The sequence below is a fragment of the Cyprinus carpio genome, chromosome A2 (genome assembly GCF_018340385.1).
Source record: "Cyprinus carpio isolate SPL01 chromosome A2, ASM1834038v1, whole genome shotgun sequence".
NCBI classification, from domain to species: Eukaryota; Metazoa; Chordata; class Actinopteri; order Cypriniformes; family Cyprinidae; genus Cyprinus; species Cyprinus carpio.
The window spans coordinates 3,567,129-3,593,238 of NC_056573.1; the positions used below are offsets into that span (position 1 = coordinate 3,567,129).

General features: G+C 38.1%; 1 protein-coding gene across 1 annotated transcript in view; it reads right to left on the reverse strand.

Annotated features, from left to right (window-relative positions):
• LOC109108783 (parathyroid hormone/parathyroid hormone-related peptide receptor-like) overlaps positions 1-26,110 on the reverse strand; it is a 75,834-nt gene that overhangs the window by 19,704 nt on the left and 30,020 nt on the right. Inside the window, exon 2 of the mRNA XM_042769536.1 lies at positions 12,525-12,627. Within this exon, the coding sequence (XP_042625470.1) occupies positions 12,525-12,627 (103 nt within the window). The remainder of the gene's footprint in view (positions 1-12,524; positions 12,628-26,110) is intronic.

The following is a 26,110-nucleotide window of genomic DNA, read 5'->3' on the forward strand; positions in this document are numbered from 1 at the left end:
TTGGTATTTAGAGAGATAGCAAAATTTTTAAATAGGGAACAGTTTTATTTGAGAAGTGTTGAGCTCAAAGTATCCTTCCTCAAGCCTACTCTGCTCTGTATTGGTCGTCAGCTGGCCACCAAACCTGTTGTGATTGGCACAGAGATGAGTCCTTGAGCAATTATTAGTTACCCCAGCGCTACCATTAGTACCTCCTTATTTGACAAAGCACCTTTACATAAACACAATAATATAGTCAATCGCTCTTCGTTTTATAATACATATAAAATACAACCAAACACTTATGCAAGCGGAATCGTGCCCACAGCTAAAGTTTAGCTGCTAAACTGTGAACAATCGGTGGATACGTTAGCCGAGTCGCTAACGTGACTAACTGATGAAACAATACAGTTTGTAAACCAAATATGTACTACTGTAATGTTTGAAGAACGAAAGACAAAAGACGGCTTGGTCTTAACTTTTAATCAGAACGCAGAACAGTTGTATCACAGGAGCACCAGCCGAAATCACTCATCTCTCCCACATTAACCCTGTAACTGCCAGTGCAGCACAATAAACAGCAGTTTCACAATTATTATAAAGTCTGTGTGCTACACTACATTCTTTATTATTAAACAAAGTAATTAGAACTACTTCAAATTTCACAATTATTATAAAGTCTGTGTGCTACACTACATTCTTTATTATTAAACAAATATCATGCTTTACCTGGAAACCTAAAGCTGCACTAGGTATACATCACATATTGGCACAAAAAAATTATATTTTGAGCACTCAACTGAAAAGGTACACCTAACGTATCAATCGTCTAACTTACAGGTCGTGGTTCAGAGAGCTTGTTAGTCCAAATTAAAGAAGATTTAGAAGATTCCCAACGAAGATAAAAGCCCAGAAGAGAAGCAGTTTCTTGATAAAATGACAAGCACACACAACAAAAGGCTACGAATTGTATTTCTGGTGGTATCCCTTGACACACCGCGTCTTTCTCACAACATGAAAACGCACTAACTAGCGGAAGTGTTTGTGGGCAGATCAGACTCTGTTCGTATTTCGCGTGCAGGCACGAGGGATTATGCACAATGTGTTACCCAGTGACGTTACACCGGTAACAGACAAAAGATTTGAAAATGTAATGACTCGTAAAGGCGACTCTGAGTCAACTCTCTCTTTTGAGAGACAATATCTTTATTTATTCATGCACTTTTTTGATTTACAACACTTGCAGATTGTTTTCATTTAAGGATAGCTACGTTATAAACTGCAAAAGAGAGATTTTTCAAAAACCAATATGACCTGCTCTTTAATGATAGATTGTGGATTGCACTTAATTGTGACAATGACTTCTAATTACACATGTGACACCATCTTTATAACTGCAACATATACCGCAAAATCTCTTTTAATTGCTTAACTGAAACACACTGCAAACTTGTATCTTTTTTTTTTTTTCTTTGTCCCACCAGGCTCTGACCCCTGGTTTTGCTTGTGTGGATTGTAGTGGTTCAACAGATCACACATCTCATTGTTCAGATCACATTACGGTCCTTGATCAATGGATCGAATCATTTTTCGGATCAACAAGAAAATTAAAATATTTCAGTTTAACTTGCTTTGCATTTATTACTTAAAGGGGTCCTATTATGCTCTTTTGCTATTTTTTGATTTTTTTTTTTTGTCGTTTTGGGGTAGGTTCTAGATCATACTAGGTCGTTCGAAAAACATATATTTTCCTTGTATTTTACATTATTACAAAACCTCTCTCCCCAGTCTGGCATGAATGGCTGGAATAGTTCCTGCATCCAAATGAAGGACCACCGCCTTCTAAGAAATACAAAATGCGCTGTGATTGGTAAGCTGCACCAGTCTGTGCTGTGATTGGTTAGCTGGGCCAGTCTGTGCTGTGATTGGTTAGCTGGGCCAGTGTGTGTTGTGATTGGTTAGCTGGGCCAGTGTGTGTTGTGATTGACAGCACTCGGTGCTTGGTCGAGAAATATCATGCCCCTTATCATAGCCGCCTGCTGTGAGCTTCAGTGTAAATATTGCGATTTAAACCAGGATGATTGTAACCACTCTAAGCTCGTCTGCCTTGGGAAAGCTACTATGATAACACTCAATGCATTCTCTAGTGCAGCTCAACTAGGTTTCTTCCCATTTGTCGATCTTTGTGATATCACAAATCCCGGAAAATATGTGTTGTAGTCCAAACGAGTCGTTCATTGTAATTTTTGAAAAGTGATTTCTGTTAAATAAAATATCTCCTTTTGAATTGGACTTTGAGCTTTGTATTGCATTTGTATTGCTCTAACAGCAACATTACACACTAACTAAAGTTGAAAAAGTGAAAAAGCATAGTAGCACCCCTTTAAAGCGAAGTACTTCTTTGATACCACAGCAAATACTACTAGATTAACTTCGAAAGTTTAAACAAGAGAACAGCCAGTAAAAATAAGAACAAATACACAAATTACAAGCATAGATAAATACAGCAGAATATGTTATAAATAAAATAAGGTTGGTAGTATTCAAATACAGAAATGTAATATTTAGGGAAAATAACACTGCATAGTGTTCACTGTATAAATTAAATAAAGATTTTTTTATCAGCTGTTTTGTTGTTTGATGATCATTAATTACAGCAGCAGTATTTATAGGCCGCTGTCCCTTCAAGACCTGATGCACGGATCTGATGTAATGATACACATCACATCCGATTTCTTTCCCAGCTGTTTGCATTCACTTGAGACATAACTGACCGTGTTTACCTGAATGATTGTCGAGATGGGCAATTTGTCATAATTTTATGCGTATGTGTCTGTTCAGAGGATTCAGAAGAGGATTCAGTTCGGTGTTTGCATGCCGTCTGAAAAGCGTGTGCACACTTCATGCGCGTATGAACAGCGTGTGAGTAACGAATTGAGTTCCCTTTCGCCTTTTCTCTCTGGAATTGTTTAAAATTCGCTTGCTTGTGTAAATATGAACAAATTATAAACTTATACTCTATTTTGGTTCAATTTTGCAATTAATCCGCGGATCACATGTGTGTTGAACCATGGGGCTTGGTCCGTATGGATCACGGATCAACTACAATCCGTTTAACCACTAGTGGATTGCCTGCTTATTTACAACCCCTGTCTATCATCGACAGGTCCAGCTTCAGTCCCTAAAGCTTCCTCACCACCTGACTTTCGACCTCTCTGTCTGCCTGATTATTGACTGTAAACAGTTCGCTATTTGGAGTGATCATCTGGTTTTGTTTCTCGCTTGGCCCTCACTCTCTTTCAGTTATTTCTATAATGACAACTTTCTGAATAGTTTAGCATGGTAATGGATATAACCAATATTAATGCATTTGCTCTTGGCAGAATAGATCTGCTATTCATGCTAATGCTGCTGTTGATTATTGCTGTTGCAGAACAAGTATGGAAACTTGCCACTGCCAATACGTCCACAAACACACTCCTGTGAGCCTGTAATACTTTAATTAGCCAATAGCACATCCAGACAGGCGGAGCTGGGGGGGTGTCGGGTTTCTGATTCAGAAAACACTGAATCAAACCATAATCTCATTGGCTGCAACTAGGATTGCATACGGGTCAATTGCGGTCAACTCTCCAAAAGATTCCGAAAATGTCCAAAATTTTCCTAAAGTTTCCAAAAAATTTTGACAAGTTTCCAAAAATGCTGGCAAGTTTGCAGAAATGTACTACAAATTTTCTGCCCCTTTGCATCACTAGATGAAACAGATACCAATCAGCTTGTGCCAAATAGTAAATTATGTGAAAGCTATCAGATTACGTGTAAAAGACCTATCAGCCTGTGCAATCTAAAGTTTCATGACTGAACTAGATAGTAACAGACTTTCTACTGGGCAAGTCTGAGCATTTAATACATACTACTGCTGCACAAATCGCTTACAAAATTACCTGTAGCACATCTAGACAGGTGGAGCCGGGGGAGGTGGAGGGTAGCTTGCTGCAAGACTTGCTTACAACAAAAACCGAACCAAGCTCATTGGCTGCAGATGCAAGTAGGATTGCAAACATACAGAAATTTTCCAGTAAATTTTTGGAAACTTTCCAAAGGTTTCCGAAAATTTCAACATTTTTCCTAAAGTTTCCAGAAATCTTCCCCTTTGCAACCTTAGATGCAACAGAGACCAATCAGCTCGTGCCATGTACTAAATGACAGCTAGTAGATTGTAGCGGTTGTAAAGGATCACTCTATCACCCTGCATCCATCTAGAGTTGAAAGAATGAACTAGACAGTTCTATCATGACAGCTCTCAGAATAGTTTAGCATGGTAATGGATGTGACAATTTTAATGTATTAGGTTGTGGAGGAATAGATGTGCTTATGCTGATGCTATTGTTATGAGAGATTGCCAATGCATACACAGACAAGCTGGTGCTGCGCAAATTGCATACATGACATTATCCCCCCAACAAAGCAGGAGACAAAAAATACAATAAAAATAAAAAATACAAGCCAATATACATACATGCTGCTCTGAGAATATAAAATCAAGCTGCTGCATCAATAGACATGCAAATATCCATGGCAGTAAACAGGACAGGATAGGATAATTCCCCCCCTCCCGCAAAAAAAAAAAAAGAAAACCAGCAGCTCTATTATCAAAACATATGTATTGTTGCTGCTCCAACAAGCAATGAGAACTGCATAAATGCTGGCTATGTGTTCTTTGCAGCATGGATTAATGCTACACTCTTTGAAAATAAGGTACAAAGCTGTTTTTTGGTGAACTGTCCCTTTAAGAACCTTGCAGTCTGCGCCATCTACAGTTTCATGACAGAACTAGATATTTATACTAAGTAAAGCTTTGGTTGAGAATTATCTCACTCTTGGGTCCTCTCTCCCCACAGAAATGCCTTTTTGTTTTTTTTCCACATTTTCTTGGCAACGCTATATTTCTGGCTTCGCTTTCAGTCACTGTTATTGAAACCAGCTGCCCCCAACTTGCCACAAATAACTAGTTAAGGATAAATCTCGGCGTATGGCTTTACTGCAGATTCATTATTTTCCTATGCCTGTAATTAAAGATTTTCAGAGGGAAAAATCAAAGCATATGATGGAGCACATTTTATATGCCTGGAGACCAGCTTGTCAATTTTTTGCAAATGCAATTAAAGGAGAGTTTCAGACAACAGGCCTGTTTTGCTGGACACTTGTCCTGGAGCGAGTGTGCCATGTGTGTTTCACATTTTCACAATAACAATAGCCAAATGCCGAGGCTTTCATCTTATATATATAGAGCATTAAGCCGCAGACCATCTCCAACAGCCCAATGGTTTCAGATGTAACTCCACAAAGAAACATCATATATATAATTTCCCGAAATCCAAGGTTATGAGGAAGCTATCATCGTATCTGATGAGGTTGTGGCTATTGATGATGTCATTTGGGGTTTCTTAATAATATTTATCTTCTTGCCCCCTTCTCGCATGAGATTTTGAGCGTCTGGCCTGAATTTTGCTGGCGTTTTGATATATGAAAGCTTTTATAGCAATCTGGTGGTGTTATTTTACACCCAACCGCAAAGTTTGAGCGTCAGGCTATTTTCACACACAGGCCAGAGAGTCTCAGGGAAGCCACATCCCTGCACTGTGCGACCCAGGCTGAAACCTCAGTGTCTCTCTGAATGAGAACCTTGTTCATGCCCCGCCATGGAGACTTGGTCTTAACCGAAGCACAAATGTGCAATAATAACAAATAAGAGCATTGCAGTGCAGCGAGCTCTGAGGCCTTGCCTTGACTTGAGGTTAAGCTCTGCAACCTCCACCCTGGACTAGAATAGATCAACCGACTCGGCTAGCTATTTGCTGAGTAAACAATCTGAGATACACACGACGATGCAATGGTCTAATAATAGTTAGCTCAACAGTTATTGGAGAATGCCACATAAATTGCACATAAAACATCAAGGGTGGTCTCACAAAGACATGGTCAGGGATGAGGCAAAAGCATTGCTGAATCAATCCTTGTGTCTTTCCTCACTCAGCAAGATTGAGGGATGTAGCGGGCAGCCGTTTCCTTTGGATGACAAATTGTCGAAAATAGACTTGTTTTTACTGCTACTACTGTAGGAAATCTCCTTAATGTGCTATGACATTCATTTATTGTACTTGGGCCAGAAATGTCTTTGGCAATTCCTCTCGAAAGCAAGAAAACATTGAACATTGCCTCTATGGTGGCGAAGAGAAAGACAGTGACGAGCGGTTAGCGCATAATTTGAGACAAAAGGGAAAAGAAATTCATCCATGCAATTCATCATGTTCTCCATGCTAAATGCTGTTAAAATCCCAGATGCTACAAGAATTTATAATACTGAGATGATAACACTGACACGATGATATGACCTGCTTTAAAAGACCTTAAGAAAATGTATTGCAGTAATTACAGAATAAAACATAAAAATCCACATAAAAATGATCATAGGACTAACAAGGATGTCTATGATGTAGAGGTCTGCAAGCCCGTCGGGTCCCATATACGCACAGAGCACACATAGGCTACTGTAAGAAATACTGTTATAATGATTATAGGCTATTATAAATATTATACATCGCCTACGCAATACGCAATGCATATACGCACACATTAGCATACAGGTGACAGTTGACCATGCAGAGCATCAGGGAGAAGTTCCCAATGCTTCGGGAAAAGCTGCATTTTGAAAGAGTTTTGATTTGATTACCACGACAAACAACGAGTCAATTGGTCATGTGCAGTGCTCGCCATCTCCTCATTAGATGTGCCTTTAAGAAATGCATCTATACGGATTATGATTATAATAAAAGAGTTTTTGTTTTTCATATGTTTTATTTCGTTAAGAACTAATTTAAATCTTTCTATAGATATATTTATCATGTCTGTGAGGCATTTATTTTCTGAGTTTCATTTCATTTTTGTGAAGTGCTCCTATTTAAGACCAGACAGAAGAAAATGCATCATGTTTGTTTTATTTATTTTATAAAAGCACAACGTTTTGTTGATATTGTGAGTGAACAAAAATAAAATTAGACCCTTTACAGTTACAAATGATGAATTACTCTTACCTTATGAGCAAATATGATGGCGTATCCATGGAAAACATACAAGTGATCACGCTGGCGCCTCCATGTCCTGCAAAGCATGCTTTAGCTTCCACTCTCCGCACAAACTATTGGATATTGTGCACATTTATCTAGGTTTAACGTTTAAACATTGTTATATGCTTGAACTGTTTTAGTATATCCATGGACTTTATTTTAAGTCGTGATGATTTGAGAAGGCTAAATTGATCAAACATATATGATCAGCTGTCTGCCGCTGGCTGCTTGGTCATTACTTTAAAAAACAAAAACGTATATTTAACGAACAAAAAATGCTCCTAAAGGTTTTTCGAAACGTTTTTCTAAATTAACTTAAAAAAACTAAATGAAATATAATAACTTTGCCATTACATACAAAACTGAACTATTTTTAATAGCTGAAACAGTAGTATAAGCTGTTTTGGGAGAAGGGAGGAAAAAGGCAGGCTCGGTAACACTTTAGTATAGGGACCAGTTCTCACTATTAACTAGTTGCTTTTAATAATGCCTATTATTAACGTGTTGGCTGTTTATTAGTACTGACCATATTCTACATCCCTAATCTGACCCAATACTTGAACATAACAACTACCTTACTAAATATTAATAAGCAGCAAATTATGAGATTATTGAGGCAAAAGTCATAGTTAATTGTTTGTTAATAACGACAATTGGACCTTAAAATAAAGTGACTGAATTTTTTTTTTTAAATCTAGGTTGAAAACTAAATTGGTTTCATTTGTTTTTTAAAATCTGTCCCACACACTTGAAAAATTTCAAATGGCAATACAATTTTCCTTAAATCTTGCATTTACAAATAAACAAATCTTAACTCTTTTCATATTAGCTTTCAAACACATTTTTATTATTATTTTTTATTTTTATTTTTAATTACACCACAAAAAACAAAACAAAGAACACACATTTTTTTGGCCATAACTCCTGCACCATTTACATACTTAATAATGAACAAATTGAATATAGATTGATATTTCATTTCAATTTTTTTTAACCATGTAGATTTTTTTATAAAAACCTACATATAATAACTAGTCAAACATTTTTGTTTGCCAAATATCAATTAGTATTAATATCAATAATTATCAAAATATTATATAATATAATTAATGTAATATAATATATAGATTTTTTTTTCATGCACGTAAATAGTTCATTTAAAAAAAAAAAAGAGTAAAAAAATTAATAAAAAAAAATTGATAGTCTCCATATTCAGAATTTCCCCTCAAGAACCACTACAGTAAGTCAAATTATTTAATATTTGCAATGAATGAAATGAAAAAAAAAAAAAAAATCCAGCTCTAGGTTTTTTACTCAAACTCAAGTGCACCTCTGGGCTTCCAAGGTCAATATTTATCAAAATGTTGACCTTTATTATTTGGATGGCTATAACAGTGTCTTTAAAATAAATATGGATGTGACCAAGTTTACCCAAAAGTCTATCATTCTTGTTAAACAATACATAATATCTTTTTAAACATCTTTTTAAAAATTGTAATATAAATTAATAGATAAAAAAAAAACAATACATAATACAATGGTTATATAATAATAATAATGGTTATATAATAATAATAATAATAATAATAATAATAATTGACCCAAACACAAAATGCATTGCAACCATTACCGGTCACATCTGGTCTCAGCACTTCAGAAACAGCAAAAAGACATCCTGCACACTCTGTCTCAGAGGTTACACGCTTAGCCTAATTTCTTTTGCTATTCTATGATCAGAAAGACATGTGCACCCTTCCAAAAGGGGTCAGAAAACAGCCACCAGAAAGAACGCAGAGCCATCAGGTAAACTGGTCAGATCTGACTCACCCACACAACACAGGGCAGACAGCAAAGGCCAGATTGCAGGAAATCACACCCAAGATCCGGCACAAATAACATCACTTCAAATTAGTGGGATGCTTTTAACAGATTTGATAATTTAACTCTTTTTTTTTCATGATTTAACATTGCAGTTGAACTATGCTATTACTTGACTGCAGGAAACTTACAGGAAATTGGATTTGTTTTTAAATTCTCTAAACAGTGTCTCTGAATGCAATTATTGAACATCCTGAACAAACAAAAGGATTTCTAAGAATACAATAGGTGTGTTTACATTCACTAATTTTTAAGGTTGCAATGTTTGTGTTTGGATACAGTGAAGAATAGGTATGACATAATAAATGAGAAATATTTAAGATATTAAATATTTGACAATGAGCAAAATGGCAATCTCTTCGCCAAACCCCAACTTGAATATTAGTGTTCTCAGTCTTTTGGACCCCACTGTATATTATAATTATTCCTGTCTGTTATTCATCATTTCATATTTCTAAAGAAATCTTCAAACCAAAGAAAATAAGACATTGGAAATGACTTTAAAAAGAGTGGAAAGAGCACAGCTGTCCATCTTGGCAGTGACACGAAAGAGATGTCGAGAAGAATTAGGTGTGACAGAGCTCAGACGAGCAAACACTGACTGCATCTGAATGAGACATCATTTGAGTACCAGATCTCTGCTCAACATCAGCGTCCAGCTGCACTAAGATCCGCGGCCCCTAATAAGAGATATAGGAGCATCTCCTGTCTCATAAACCCCTCATCATAACATAACTGTGCTGCTGGACCTGCATAAACACAGTCATGGCCAAATCAATCTTCACTTCCATTTCTTTTTTTTAATGAAATAATAGATAGTTAATAAATAGATAGTTTATTAATGAATTTAAACTGGGTTCTCACATTTTTGACTTATGTTTTGCTTTTGATATTGCATTTATTTTTGAGTTATTGGTGAATACTGGATAAGTAGCAGTTACTGAGTGTAATGCATTACTAAGTAATTAATTCATAAGCATATGTTAAACCATTTTATATAAGTATGAAAAATATGAAATGCAGAAGGCAATACTCTAATTTGAATTTGAAATCCTTAACAACACATAATTATTTTAAGCACAGGATGTCTTGCAAATGTCTTGGATAAGTACTCTTCCTGTGTGACTAATATACTGCAGCTTATGTCATGTTTCATTACGGTTTGAATCTAAAACTGAAAACTGAAAAGTCTCACACATTTTCCCATTGTGTGAGAACCAACTATTGAGAGTCTGACATCGAGAATTCCTTAGCATTCACTCCAGTTCGGACATAAACATCCTTAACCGTTTCATGCTGTGAGACAAAAGTGACTTAACACAAGTAAAATAAGCCTGTGATGAGAAGAAAATTCTGGTTATGACAATAGGCCGCCAAAATGGTTATTTACAGTGCATTTGAGACAGTCCACCAGGGAATGAGGTGACCACAGTGAAAGGAAACTGAGGTTACCATAAAAAAATAATGCCTTTCACACACTCTATTCCCAGATCTCTATTTAACGTGGCAAATCACCCAAAAGGGATTACACACAACTGCACTATGCTATTTTCCAAGGAAACTTGTGGGTACATTTAGCAGCTCTTTTCTGATGTTGCAATGCCATTGTATCGTTCAGACACCACGTCATTAGGTCACTAAGCAAGGATAAGACACAGAAAACTGTGATTCAATTATATGTCACCTATACTGGTAACAGAACAATCATTTTCATTAATAAATCATTAAACATAATACAATGCTTAACAGATCATGAATTAATATATGTGACCATCGACCACAACACCAGTCTTAAGAGTCAAAATTGAGATTGAGACCTTATGTCTTAGGTTTAATATTTGGGAATTCAAGCTGAATAAATAAGCTTTCCATTGATGTATGGTTTGTTAGGAGGACAATATTTGGCTTGAGATACAACTATTTGAAAATTTGGAATCTGAGGGTGCAAAAAAATCTAATTAAAGTTGTCCAAATGAAGTTCTTAGCAATGCATATTACCAATCAAAAATTAAGATTTTATATATTTACGGTAGGAAATTTACAAAATATCTTCACGGAACATGATCTTTTCTTAATATCCTAATGATTTTTGGCATATAAGAAAAATCGATAATTTTGACCCATACAATGTTTTTTTGGCTATTGCTACAAATATACCCCAGAGACTTAAGACTGCTTTTGCATATATTCAAATGATAATGCGCTTATAAATTTTTAGTAATGAGCTTACTGAACATTACATAATGAAGCAAGAATATTAATATTAAAATTAATAATAAAATACGAATATTTCTAAGATAACTAAATTTTTACTCAAATTGTGTTACAGTAGCTAAAAAGTTAAATTCAAGAAAAAGTACAAACAATTAAAAATGATTTGTAAAAGTGTGTAAGTATTAGGAAAAAAATGCAAATGTGTCACCTTTACAGACTGTGATTATGAGTTCATGAAACATAAGTCATCATGAATAATGTGTGAAGTGCTTAAAATTACTCTCATTTTTTTCAACATTTGTAATTATAAAAAGGTGCATTAGATAAATAAATTATTTTAATCAAATGATTAGTTTAATGGCGTTTTTTTTTTTAATATTCATAATTATTTATAAATTGAACACATTATCTCATATTTGTAGCTATTTTAATATTAACTACTGATCTGTTGAACATTATATAATGTTTGTTAGTGACTTCCTAATGGAAGTTATTCTAAAGCACTCAATGTTCTCAGAAGCCTCACAATTGTATTTTTAATGTGATTAAATATTTTAGTGAAAATATACATTAACGTTAGATGAATACTGTGTTTTATTATTATATATTGTTCTATTACCACTAAATAATCTTTTTTACTTCATCGAGAAGTGAATAAGAAATAAAGAAATATGAAACTGCGCAAAGCAAAGCATTCATTTTTTTAAACATAAAATCACTTTAAAGCACATCACGTCATATAACACCCAGTTTTGTAAGAAATAATTAGGCATATTCCCAACAAACCTATTTTATTGTTCTTTCAGTACAATGAAAATAAAGATATTGAATTGAAACTGGAAAACTGTTTTGACAGGCTTTGATTCTGAACATTTTCTAAGATGGAGTGTACAGTATTTTTAAAAAACAGGACGCTGACAGACAGCTTTTTAAATATCTTAATGACATGTCAGGGCAGTGTAATAGAAACTAATGAATTCTGTTGGCTTTGGCTCTGTCTGATGGAGTGTTGCTGAGAGATCCAACTTAATCAATGTCAGTTCTTTTTAGCATCATCTTGATTGGATGTGGCGAAGCGCAGAGTCGCAGTCAAGCACCTCTGCGTCTGAGGCCTGACCCCAGCATACATGTATTGACACCTGCTACGTCTATCATGTCATTTCACCAATGCTTAACTGACCTGAGAGTGAAGATAACGGCACTCTAGGTAGTGCTCCGTGACAGTGGATGTCTATGTTTGTCACCCTGGTGATATTAGTAGTCTGTTACTCTAAATTTAGTTTATGTTTGTTTGTTTGTGTATTTAGAAACAGATTTGTAACTTACCAGTAATTTTATGTTTGGACTTGATGGCTTGCTCACATTTTTGTTTTGCTTTAAGCAGAAGATTGATTTGTTCTTCTTTAGTGAGGACATCATCAGCATCAACCTGTATAGATACACACAAAATACAAAATATAATTCAGAATTGATTATTATATGTATTATGCACATTTATGAGGGCATATTGTTTTAACCATAAAACAGTCACACGTCAAGCTTGATGTAATAATTAATTGACAAATACTCTAAATAATTACACTTTATGAACACATTTCTAACTCATATTTTATGTGACATTATGTAGATTTATTTGAGATTGTGTAGATTAACTAGAATATTTGGTAACACTTTACTTAAAGCCTTTATGTATAATGCATTATAAATATATTCATATTGTGTATTGTAATGCATTATATCTTTTCATAATTGTAACCAGTTAAAATGCATTATAATATTTGAAGATTCAATGTCGTGTTTTAATACATTATACTTTATAAAAGTGTAATAATGAAGGGATAAGTATTATAAAGTATTATAACTTGGCTACAATTACGCATTAGGGTTATATAATGCATTAAAGGGTGTGTTACAAGGCTACAAACTACTTTTATAATGCATTATATACAAAAGCTTTAAGTTTTTAAGTGTTACAGAATATTTATATATATATTACTTATGTTTATATAAATAAAATATACACATCAGGAATACATTGTTACAGGGATATTTTTCCAGTTTCAGGACTTTTTTGATGCCATTTTTCACTGTCATTGCTGGCAGATTTCACTAAAACTGACAATGAAACAGCAAGTAACCTTGAATTAAATATTCAATTTTAAAGTAGAAAGAATGAAATAGAAATATTATTTTTCTTCTAAAAATGGATTTCGTTAATATGTGTTTTATTCACAAGTTGGATTTTATTTTATTTTTACAGTGCACTTGAGTTTTAACTGCAATTTCTAAATGTCTGTTTGGAAAAACAATGCCAACCCAGATACACATTCACAATCATTTGATTTCTTGCACATAAAAAGCAAATTTAAAGCATTTTTTTCATTCATTAAAATGTTTCATTAAGGAGATCGATAGATATACAACTGTGGATACAACTGTGACCAATCGACTATACCATTTAACTATTTGGTTTAAGGAATTTCTCACTTTTAACAATGTGTGATCAAACAAAACTTGAGTGAACTTAAGGGCAACTGACTCCACATACTCACCAAAAAGAACAGAAATAAATAAATAAATGAAAAGGGAATAGAAATCTGAGCATCTCCACCACCCTACACAGAGTTGGTAAATTGATGGACGGATGGATTATTAAGTCTGCTTTACAGTAATACCATATTCTTTCTTAGGTCACTCTATGAACTTATTATTAGTAGTGTACATTTTCGGAGAGATGTGAAAAGATATTTTGTTCCTCTAGTGATAAACAAATCCCACAGCAGTCTTATATATAAGGGAGACAAACACAAAACCAACTCTAAGCTTTTGAATATATCCATTTATTTTTATCTTTTTAATATCAGTGCACAGTCCTCGCTAACAAAGGCTTTGTCAAGTAAACAAAAAGAACAATGCGCAATATCTCTTTAATTTATACACTTTGTATCCCAGTTGGGCTTTTGATGACTGAAAGTGAGATAATATAATCTTATATCCATTCTGTCACAAAAGCTTTTTCGCATTTAAAAACTTATTAAAGAAATGGTGATTATTAGACTTATATTATATCTTTTACTGAATGGCTAGACAAGAGCTAAATAAGATTTGCTGTGGTGTTTCAGTTGAGCAGCAGACATGATTCATCCACATTGAGATGTAATGCCAAAGCAGGTGTAACTTGAATTTGGCTTATTTTCTTTAAAATGTCCGTCTTCTACTGTTAAAGTATGCCAGAAATGTCATCATTTCTAGTTACACACAAAGGAACAACAGCTTTTCAGTGGGAAACCTGGAATTATCTATGATAACCCAGTTGGTGGAAAGTAATAGTTGGAATTTAATGTTCCCTTTCGAATGTTCACTCTCTTTATGTATGGGAAAACTCCTTTTTTCCTTTCTGCTGAAGCGTGATTTGTTCACATTTGTATAGCTTCACAATCCAATGGCGCTTCAGCCCGCCAGAAGGGGCAGGGACGACTGCTATATAAGTCGGCCCGTAGTGCCATTCATCAGATCATTTCTCCTTCAGCAACGAGGATCATCTATTCGCTGACTCTTCTGCAAGAAGAAGCCGTTGCACGATGAAGATGGACACAGCGAGTGTGCCGCCTGCCTCGGCCATGTATACGCTCGCGGGTCACCTTGTTTCATCAAGGCGATCCTCCCTGCCAGGCCCTCCCATCTTTCTCCTCCCCTAAGAGGAAAAAACAGCGGGCAGCGGATCTTTTTCAGTGGGCTCGAGTGGTGTCACGTCGGCTCAGCTCCTGCATGCCCCGCCCTTCCCGCGTCGTCTCACGCTGGTGTGCTTCACAAGTGAGGATCAGTGCCCCTTTTCAGCTGCGAGTGGACTGGTCTCATTTGGCACGTCCGAAGAGGACATTATTATCGACGATGATAAACGGGTTCACTGAGCGTTTTTCGGAGGCCCAGGCACTGCGTCATTTCCTCCCTAAATGCGCTGGCACTGCGGCTGCAGGCTGCCAGAAGAGCCCTGCTGCTCAGCCTGCAAAGCCAGCGCAGCATCAGACTCAGCGGAAGACGGAGCCTGGGCTGAAACAGCACCCCAGGCTGATGAAACGCTTCCCCTTCCTGAAGCGTCAAGGTCCCCACCCACAAGTTGTGTTGGACCCCGAGCCGCCGAAGCCGTCCTGAGGCGCAAGACAGGATAAGGAGGCGCTCCGTTCTCGCCTCAACCAGAACACCCCCAAAAACAGATCGCCTTCACTCCTCACCTCTTCGAACACCTCTGAGAGATGGAGTTTCATTTTCAGTGGGTCACGTCCTGCAGGTGCGCCGTGTACCCGAATATTTTACCGCTGTGATAGCGGACCCACATATTCTTAAGAGCAAATTTCCTCATCCTCTCTCAATCACAAAATCTTATACGAACACAGACTTCCCGCTTTTTCAAGGCGAGTTCTCGTTCGAGAAAATAAAACCTCTCGCCTCCCATTACATGGCCTGGGCAACCATTCTGGGAATCTCGAGATGGGTTTTGGGAAGAATTTGACGAGGCTATTCGCTACAGTCCGCTCACAGACTCCCCCGTTTCAAAGGGGTTGTTCAAACCTTTGTCCCGGACAGCGAAGCTATTGTTCTCCAGCAGGAGGTGCAAACACTGCTTGCAAAAAGCGCTGCGGAAATAGTGCCCCCAGCGAACAACGAGTCAGGCTTTTTCAGCCGCTATTTCCTTGTCCCAAAGAAAGACGGCGGGCTCAGACCAATTCTAAATCTCAGATATCTGAACAGCTCACTTATGCGCCAGTCGTTCAAGATGATGACCGTGGATTTGAAAGATGCTTATTTTCACATCCACATAGCCCCCGTCACAGACCGTTCTTGAGATTTGCATTCGAGGGAGTGGCCTATCAGTATGCAGTTCTTCCGTTTGGACTGTCCCTGGCCCCACGCACTTTTACAAAGTGCTCTGTCCCCTCTCAGGCAGATGGGAATCCATGTATTGAACTACCTCGACGATTGGGTTGTTCTAGCCAGATCAGAACGGGAAATGACCGCTCACAAAGGGCTGCTGCTCAGTCACTTAGAGCACCTCGGGTTGGTCATCAACCCACGCTAGAGCCAGTTGTTGCCCAGACGACGAACTGTCTTTCTGGGAATGGTTCTAGACTCCGCCCTAATGCAGGCATGGATCTCGTCGGATCAATCCCTGACGATTCAGTGATTGACGGCTTCCCTCAAACTGGGGACGCCACGCCCCCTGAGGGTTTTTCAGAGGCTGCTCGGCCTTATGGCCGCTGCTGCCGCCTCTGTAACTCCGCTGGGCCTGCTCTACATGCAGCCCCTCCAATTTTGGGTTAAAGCCTGAGTCCCGCCCCACTCTTGGCGGTTGAAGAGATTTCCGGTCAGGGTAATCTGTATAGAAGCTGTGGCCCCCTGGAAGACCACTCACCTGTTTCAGACAGGAGTGAGTATGAGCGTGGCCTCCAGACGGAAGGTGATCACAACAGACGTGTCCAACTTTGGGTGGGGCGCGCTGTTGGAGGGCAATCCGGCATTCTGCTCCTGGACAGCTCAGCAGCGATGCCTACATATCAATTACCTGGAAATGTTGGCAGTCTCTTTAGCCCTGAAATCCTTCCTTCCGGCCATCAAGGGCCACCACATCCTGGTTTGTTCAGACAGCATGACAGTGGTGTCTTATATCAATCACCAATGTGGCCTCAGGTCTCACGTCTTATACAGATTGGTCTGTCACCTCCTTCTTTAGGCACAGAAGGAACTCCTCTCGCTAAGGGTGGTTCATGTAGCCCCAGGCGATTGGGCGGAAGACAACTCTCATTGCCCAACATTTTTCTCAATACAGAGAGACGCCCTGGCCCACGATTGGCCCAAGGCTCACCTGTATACATTTCCTCCTATTGCCTTAATTCCCCAGATCATTAGGCAAGTCAGGGAAACCAAATGCTCCCTCCTCTTAGTAGCTCCGCTCTGGAAGAACCAGGCTTGGTTTCCAGAGCTGATGCAGCTCGTAACGATGGCCCCGTCGTTCATCCCGTTGAGGAGGGACCTTCTCTCGCAGGCGAAAGGCATGATTTGGCATCCCCGCCCAGAGCTGATGAGTCTTCATGTCTGGTGCCTCGACAGGAGTCTGATAGGCTCCCAGCGAGAGTAAGCAAGAAGGCTCTATGGCCAGAAATGGTCAGTATTCCTCAATTGGTGCTCTGCATGGCAATCGGACCCATTTTCATGTGACATGTCCTGCGTGCTGACCTTTCTGCAAGAGTTGTTGGATAAGGGGCGTGCCCTATCCACACTCAAAGTATATGTGGCGGCCGTCGCGGTGAATCATTCTCTCGAGGCCGGCCATTCAATAGGCAGAAACAACTTGGTTGTTATATTTCTGAAGGGTGCGATGAGACTGAACCCTCCTTGCCCTCAGACTGCGCCGTGTTGGGACATATCCATGGTCCCAGGGGCCTAAAGAGGCCTCCATTTGAGCTGCTCAGTTCGGCTGACTTGCGGCCCTTATCGCTTAAAACGGCCCTTCTCCTTGCTTTGGCATCGGTTAAGCGTGTGGGTGACTTACAAGCACTGTCAGTCAGCGCTTCATGTCTTGAGTTTGGGCTCAATGACTGCAAGGTCATTTTGAAACTGAGACATGGCTATGTTCCTAAAGTGCTCTCTACTCCCTTTAGAGAGCAAGTAATATCCCTATTGGCACTCACCGCTGCAGATGGCGAGCCGGGACCCTACTCTAAACTGAGAGTCTATGGGAACATTCTCCAGTCTGCTTTTGTTTGCTTTGGAGGCTGCCAGAAGGGTCTGCCGGTTACCAAGCAATCTCGCTGGATTGTTGATGCAATAGCTCTGGCTTATGCATAGGAAGGACTGGAATGCCCTATAGGTGTGAGAGCCCACTCCACAAGGGGAATGACCTCCTCATGTGCGTGGTCGAGTGGCATATCTATTAGTGAGATCTGTGCGGGCGCCGGCTGGTTGTCGCCGTGCACTTTTGTCAGATTCTATAACTTAGACATCCCTGCCCTGCAGGTGCGGATTCTTTCTGTCTATCATCCCATGTGGGTATTGGTTTCTCATGGCCTCAGCTAAGCTCGGGGCGAGGTAATGCCCAAGTACCTTAGGGCCCTTATTAGTGCTCTAACACTGGGCTCGCAGAGCAGCATGTAATTGTTGCTTGTAGTGCAACGTGATTGGATTCGTTCCCATACATAACGAGAGTGAACGTTCAAAAGGGAATGCTTTTGGATACTTAACATAACCTCAGTTCCCTGAGATAAGGGAATGAGCGTTATGGCCACTTGCCGCACTACAAGCTGCACAAATTGTTGATCATCGCTTTAGTCAAATGATCTTATATAGAGGTCGTCCCCGCTCCTTCTGGCGGGCTGAAGTGCCATTGGTTTGTGCAGCTACACAAACATGAACAAATCAGGCTTCAGCTGAAAGGAAAATAAAGGAGTTTTCACATACATAATGCTCGTTCCCTTATCTCAGGGAACTGAGGTTACGTTAAGTAACCGAAAGCGATTTTCAATTTTCAGTGTATTCTAATATTATTTAGATTCAACAGTGCTTATAGTAAACTAATGTTAAGCTAATGACTCCAAAGTTTTCTTTATATCAGATATATATTGATTGATAAGTTATGCTAATCCACTGGAACAACAGAAACAAAGTTTCATTGTTTATGTATGTATGTATGTATGTATGTAATTTCCTTCTTTAATGAATGGTGGGTCATAATTGCCAACTCTGAAATATAAGTCTACCAAGTGCACTTGAAGTGCACCTGTGGTGGCAAGAGGGTGGAGTTTTGTTCCACAGATTTTTGTTTTAAAGAACTGCTTTTCCATTGACATCATTTGGATTTTTTTTTTTTTCTATACAGTATACAGAAATCCTTAAAGTATCAAATATATCCAGGGGTGTCATGCATCTAGTTTTTAAGGGGATATGTTGGGAGAGGGGGATTTTAATGTATGGAAAACAGCAGAACTGTTGAATAAATAAATAAAAAAATAACAGCCTCTAATTAAAATAGTATAATTTAAATCTTTATTGAAGCTTTTAATGTAATATCTGCTGCCATATTATATACTTTTTAACTTATGATTCAAAGCAAAAACATACATTATTAACACATTTACTGTCGCTATTCAAGAATATTAAGGATATTAGGCCCTGCATCAAGCCCTGCATCGATGTAGTCTTCCACATATTATGTAGTCTACAGAAACAAATCAATTTATAACATAAGCACTGAACAGCACAAGGTTAAACCTGCCTCTAATCTCTGCGTCTGACAGTGCGTTTTGCAAATAAGAGGCTTTTCACTGCAGTCCTTCAAAGACATGCAGATTTTGGCAGATCATTAAACGTCATTTTCACAAAAATATTTAGTAAACTTTTGGACTGATTTAAGCAGCCCCACACATGACATCTGTACAAAAATATATGCACCGTGGCCACAAAATAAGAATTCATTCCCTCAAAATCATGGCCACGTTGTATTAACTCGTTCTCTCATTTGAATTAAATCACAAATTAGTACAACATGGCCATGTTTTACAAAAATGGGTATTCTTAATATATATAAAGTAACTATTATGGTTACACTTTAGATTAGGGAACACATATTCACTATTATCTAAGAGTTTTTCCTCAACAAACTCCTAATTTGCTGCTTATTTGTAGTAGTTTTGTTGAGATATTGGGTAGGGTTAAATGATTTAGAAAATGCTCATGCAGAATAAGACATTAATATGTGCTTTAGTACTAATAAACAGCCAATATGCTAGTAATATGCATGTTGATTATAGTGTATTCCCTAATCTTAAGTGTTACCAGTATTATTTTTGCATTTTTAAAGCTGCATTCAAAATCCTTTTTGCTCATTAATCTGAGGGGGCACGTCTGTTTAAACAGGCATGATGCCTCTGAACATATCCAATGAAAGCCATAAATAGGCGATCTCTTTTCTTGAACAAGCTACAATTATGGGAGAACCACCTTGTTAAAATCATCATAATTTACCCAAACCAAAAATAATGTGCTATTTATAGATGAAAAATGGCCATACCAGGTCTTAAGAGATTAGTTTTTAGCTTGCAAAGCTTGTTAATAATCTCAGTGTCACCACTTATAAGATCAAATAAATATTTCTTATGTTTACACACAGAGAAAATTAACCCTGCATTTGATTGTCAACATTGATTATGTCTGGCTGAGTTCTAGTCACTGTTTAGATTGTAGTACTGTACATTGAATTCCTTTTGAGGGAGGTGTCAGTGAATAAATGGATGCACAGAATAAATGGATGATGATTGTCAACATTCTGGCTGAGTTCTAGTCACTTGTACTAAATATGTAGAAACTTCATTGCTAAAATGTGCTTAGAAGAGCATACTGAACTGGGTACTGTATGCCACAGTGCAATGTGCTCTACCTGACAATCCATTTCCAGCAAGGAGGTCAATATAATAACTGGACCAAAACCACCCATTAGCATTCACATTCATATTAAAGGAATTCGTTTGGCTGGCGCTTTGAAATCTGTCATCTCTTGCTCATGGTGACTCCTGCTTATCTGCTGCCAGGATGTTACTTGAACCATATAAATTATACATGCCATGTGACTACTCACCACTACTAATGACTACTGACTACTAGAGACACGGGAAAACTACATTATAAAGCTTCAAGTGAGTATCCAGAGTCATTTAAAAAATATAATAATAATAATAATAATAATAATAATAATAATAATAATAATAATAATTTATATTTTAATTTATAATTTAATAATTTAATTTATAATTACTATAAATAAACAAACATTTTTAAAAGGTCTCATTGCTATGAATATTAATATATGGGTACTTGTAAAGCATATACCATACCATATTAAAATATTTTAAATAGCAATATACACTACTATATTGGTAGTGTACTTTTTTCAGTAACTTTGCCAGCGAAAATCGCCACTCCCTGCGTGGTCTGTTGAGGAAATATAAACATTCCTTTAGTTCAGGGATTGGCAAACTACGGCATGCGTGCCAACCGTGGCACGCAGAAGGATAATCGCTGGCACGCGAGCAATAGGGAAAACTACATTTTGAGGTAACAACTTCTCATAGTCACACAGCCTGTTAGGAGCTATAAATACTATTAAAGTATGAGAATTAACTTGCGCTAGTCTACGGATGCGTGCGCGACCGTTGCACATACTAGGTGCTTCAGATCAAAGCCTCATCAGTCAAAATAACTGAGATGGCCAATCAAATCAAAGTAGGTGGGGTTTACTGTCCACAGAAGCAGAGTGCGAAGCATCAGTTTAACGAGCGAGAGCGAGGTAAGATGAAGCTACAAATCATTTAATATTAGTCAACTTTTAACGATAAGTTTTAGGTTCAAATATTAAATGACTGACAGCTATACCCAGTGATGCATACTCTAATTTTTTTCTCAAATATGCCTATTTTGACAGAGAGAGAGAGATGTGTAAATTGTCTGCATTTGTCTCTCTCTACAAACAATGAAGCTGAGTTTGGTTACTTAAAAAACAGCGAGAAATATAAGGTAGCATTCAGTATCGATTAATAAAAGTTGTGTGGCAGCTCTGACAAGAAGTTTATGAGCTAATGAATGTTACTTTTTGTACAGTGCGATTTCAGATCTCTATGTACCATTGGTGTGTGTGCGGGCATACATCAATCAAAGCAGCGCATTAATATAGAACGGTGATTAAACTGAACGATTTTAATGCATAGGCCTTGTCACACGCACACAGAGTGGTGTTCAGTATGGTCACACTGTATATCTGTTATTCACAAAACAATTTATGAAAAAATATTTAGAAACTATTTGTGGCGGAGTGAGGGGGGAGGGGGGGATGCAATGGCACAGTGGTTAACCAGAAAAATTCTAAATGGCACGTCATGCTGAAAAGGTTGCCGACCCCTGCTCTAGTTGATAGCTGAGGAGCATATTCAGTGAGAGCTTAATGGGATGATGCAAAATAAAAAAAGTTTTTCAGGAGGTCGCAGCAGTAGAGGTAGAGTAGAGTCCGCTTTTAGAATCATAAGCTAGTTTCCGACATCCTTAAATAACACCCGACCAACTTTATTACTGTGTAGGATACTGATACAGCTCTGAGTTTTTCCAATTGTTTATCGCCTTACCATCACAGTTACTGAATATACAAAATAGCTAAAAATGCTACCGTATGTCATACGAGGCCATCCTCCCATCCATCTACTGTGGAGGGTAAAGGTACTGTTAACTCACCGTTTTAAGTTCATTGAAGTTGTGTTCCCACATTATTAGCAAGTTTGGATCGCTAAATCTTGAATGACTGACTGTAAACTGTTGAATGAATGAGTGTCACGTCCCGCTTGTTTACTGAGCCGAGCCGAGCAGCTCCAGATGCCAGCACAGGGTGGCGACAAGGACAACCCATGGCCCCTGGGAGCAGGATGCTCAGGTTGAAGAGCGTGGAACTCTGTCAACGGGGCAGGATCAAGGATGTCATCACGTGCAACCCACAATCTCTTTTCAAGGCCATATCCTTCCCACTCCACAATATTCCAGGGGCAGCTGGAAACTGAGCATGCACTGGAAAGGTGTCAGGCTGGTGGTGCTTTTCCGTTGTGAGTTCTGTGCATACTCGGCCCAGCGTAGGAAGCAGCTCCAACTGTGCTGGTGGTCATGGCAGTAGGATCACAGGTATCTCCTGATCTCTTGGATACTGCGCTCAGTCTGGCTCAGTTTGGGGATGATGTCCAGATGATAAACTGACAGAAATTCTGAGGACTTGAAAGAAGGCTCACCACACCCTGGAAATGAACTGTAGCCCACAGTCTGACACAATGTCTTCAGGTAGTCCCAGTGTTTGAGTGGTTGGTTCCCTCCAGCCAGTGTCACCACTCCTCTAAAGCAAGCTTGATAGCTAAGAGCTCCATAATTTTACTCCACTGGGGATAGATTTGGATGGAGGATGGGAGGCTCTCCATGATGTTGAGACAGGACTGTTCCTACCTCGACTGTAGATGCATCCACTTCAATGATGAAAGGCAGTTGAGGATCAGGATATGCTAGGGTAGGAGCAATGCAAAAGGCTTCCTTGAGCTAATGGAAGATGTTGATGGCATCAGGCATCCAGGATGGAGACTTGGGATTATTCCTAAGGAGTGAGGGGAGGGGTGCACAGATTTGGCTGAAATTGGTGATGAATCAGCAGTAGAAATTGGAAAAACCCAAACCTTGATGGTTGTAGGTTGAGGCCAATTTCTGATGGCTTGCACCTTCCTCTGGTCCATGTGAATGCCATGATGGTCGATGACATAACCAAGGAACTGGATGGTGTCACGGTGGAACTCACAATTCTCCAGTTTGAGGTACAGATTGTGCTCTCCTCCTAACTTCTGGAGGACCTGTTTCATGTGGTGGTAATGTTCAGTCCGGTTTCGGGAGTAGATGAGGATGTCAATGTACACAATCATGAAGGTAATTCCGGAACACCACATTCATGAACCCCTGGAAGACCAAGGGTGAGTTGGAGAGGCCATAGGGCATCACCTGATATTCACAGTGGCCTGATGGTGTTACAAAAGCGTTCTTCCATTTATCACCTTGTACTCCTCCATGGCCTTCTGTTCCGAGATGGACAGCGGGTAATCTTTACCCTATGGCAGTGTGGCCCCAGGCAGCAGGTCAATAGTGCAGTCCCATGGCCAATGAGGGGGTAATTTCATGGCTGCATGCTTGCTGAAAACAACCTGGAATGCTTTATAATCAGGTGGAATCTCTGGACCTTCTGAGGTCTCTGGACTCTCAATGGTAGTGGAACAGATAGCCACTTCCTTTGTGGGTGGTATTGAGGGCTGATCTGCTGGAGGTGCAGATGACTTCTGAGCTGAGGCTAGACAATTTTTGGTGCAATAAATAATTTCATTGTAAGATCTCATCAGTGTTCCACTTCACGTTTGGAGAATGTTGAGTTAACCAAGGGCATCCCAGGATAATGTCGGCAGATGAACCCTCCAGCACCAGAAAGGATATGGGCTTATACTTTTTTACTTCCAAAAAAGGTACACTCTGTATATAGTAAGGAAACTTTAGTAAGGGAACCAAATAACTGTTTTTATAATAATAATAATTATTATTATTATTTATTTATTTATTTACTGTAGTATTTATACAGTCTTTTACAAAATCAAAGTTTTTTTTTCTACAGTACATTGGTATTTTAAAATTCTACAATTGAGAATTTTAAGGCATAACTGGAAATCAGTATTACAGTGGTAACAGCAGCTTCTCAAACTGGCGGATCTCACTTCAGAATTATGGGCAGAAAATTTATCTTGTGATGTCTACATGAAATTATACTGTCATTGAACTTTGTATGACATACTTTTATCTATGGAAAACATTAATAGGATTTAATAGCAGATGAACCCTACTGCTGCCCTCTGTTGAGAGAGAGCTGAACAGAAAAAGTGCTGAAGGCTGCATCTGGATTCACAAAGGTGAATATTTTATTATAAGGCAGGCTTGTTTTCATTCTTCAAAGGTATAATATATAATTTTTTGGAAGTTACAGTACTTTCTTTTTATCTAAGCATAAAATTCAGAGGCAAGAAGCAAGTCATTCGTAGGCTGAAAAGTCTAAACACTGTGGCTTTATGGAGCTATCAAAACACACAGCACAACTGTCAATGAACTGAATTGTAACTGTTATTTCATTGGATTAGGCTATGTACTGTAGATATTTTTACAATTTCAAAAATACAGAAATGACATTATTTATTTTTTATCAGTAATGTCAGGTCATAATTACTGTTTGTATACGGGTCAATATTGTAATTGCAGTTTAATGCAATACAAATGTTGCTCTTACTTTTTTCTGTGTATCCTGAATTGGGGCATCATTTAAACCTCTTATTTGTCATTCATGAAGAAATATAGTTGGAAGTTACATGAGTGACAATTAGACATTAATCAAGGCAGATAAATATAAAAATCTGAAGGTCTTTTAGTGTGCTATGCATGCAGTAGCACTAATTTAGGCATTAAATCAACATTTTATTTTTTGTCTCAAAACATTTACCTTTCACAGTACATGAGAGTCAACATTTTATACTTGTATAAGCACAGTAGCCAGACAGTGTTTCATTAAATTAAATCACAATATTTTCCAGATGGCCAGGCCAAAATCCAAAATTGATGAGATGTATAGCATGTTTTTTATCTTATGACTGAATGGTTTAGTGACTCTAGACTCTCTACTGTGTGCTGCCATGTTTGAATATGATAATGAGGCCACCATCTCATAGCTGTTTTTTTTTTATTTGACATTTCCAGAAAGGTAGAAAAATCAGAGATGATGAAAGAACACAAATCATAAATCCATTTCCTTGGATGAGGAAAGATGACATGACTTCAATGTTTTTTTTTTTTGTTTGTTTGTTTGTTTTTTTAAAATATGAAGCATTTTAAAAAAAATCTCTTAGAGTTAAAAGAAAATGTCGGAACTGTACCTTGTGTTGGTTTCATACGGATTACTTTATCAATGAATATTTGTTTTCGATATAACTTACTCAATTTAAAAGTAGACACTTCAAGCTTTCTATAAATCCTCGTTTCTGTGTGTCAAGTATTCGCTGAGTTTTTGTTCATTTTTGTGACGCGTTTCAGAAAGAAGTTCACGGAGACCGAGACTGCAGAAAGGGCACCTTTTTTTTTTTTTTTTTTTTTTTTACAAAAGCACACTGTTTTGTTGATATTGTGAGTGTACACAAATAAAAGTACACTCTTCACAGATTCAAATTCTGTATTACACTCTTAAGAATAAAGGTGCTTCAGGATGCCACAGAAGAACCTTCTTGTCTAAATGGTTCCATAAAGAACCTTTAACATCTGAAGAACCTTTC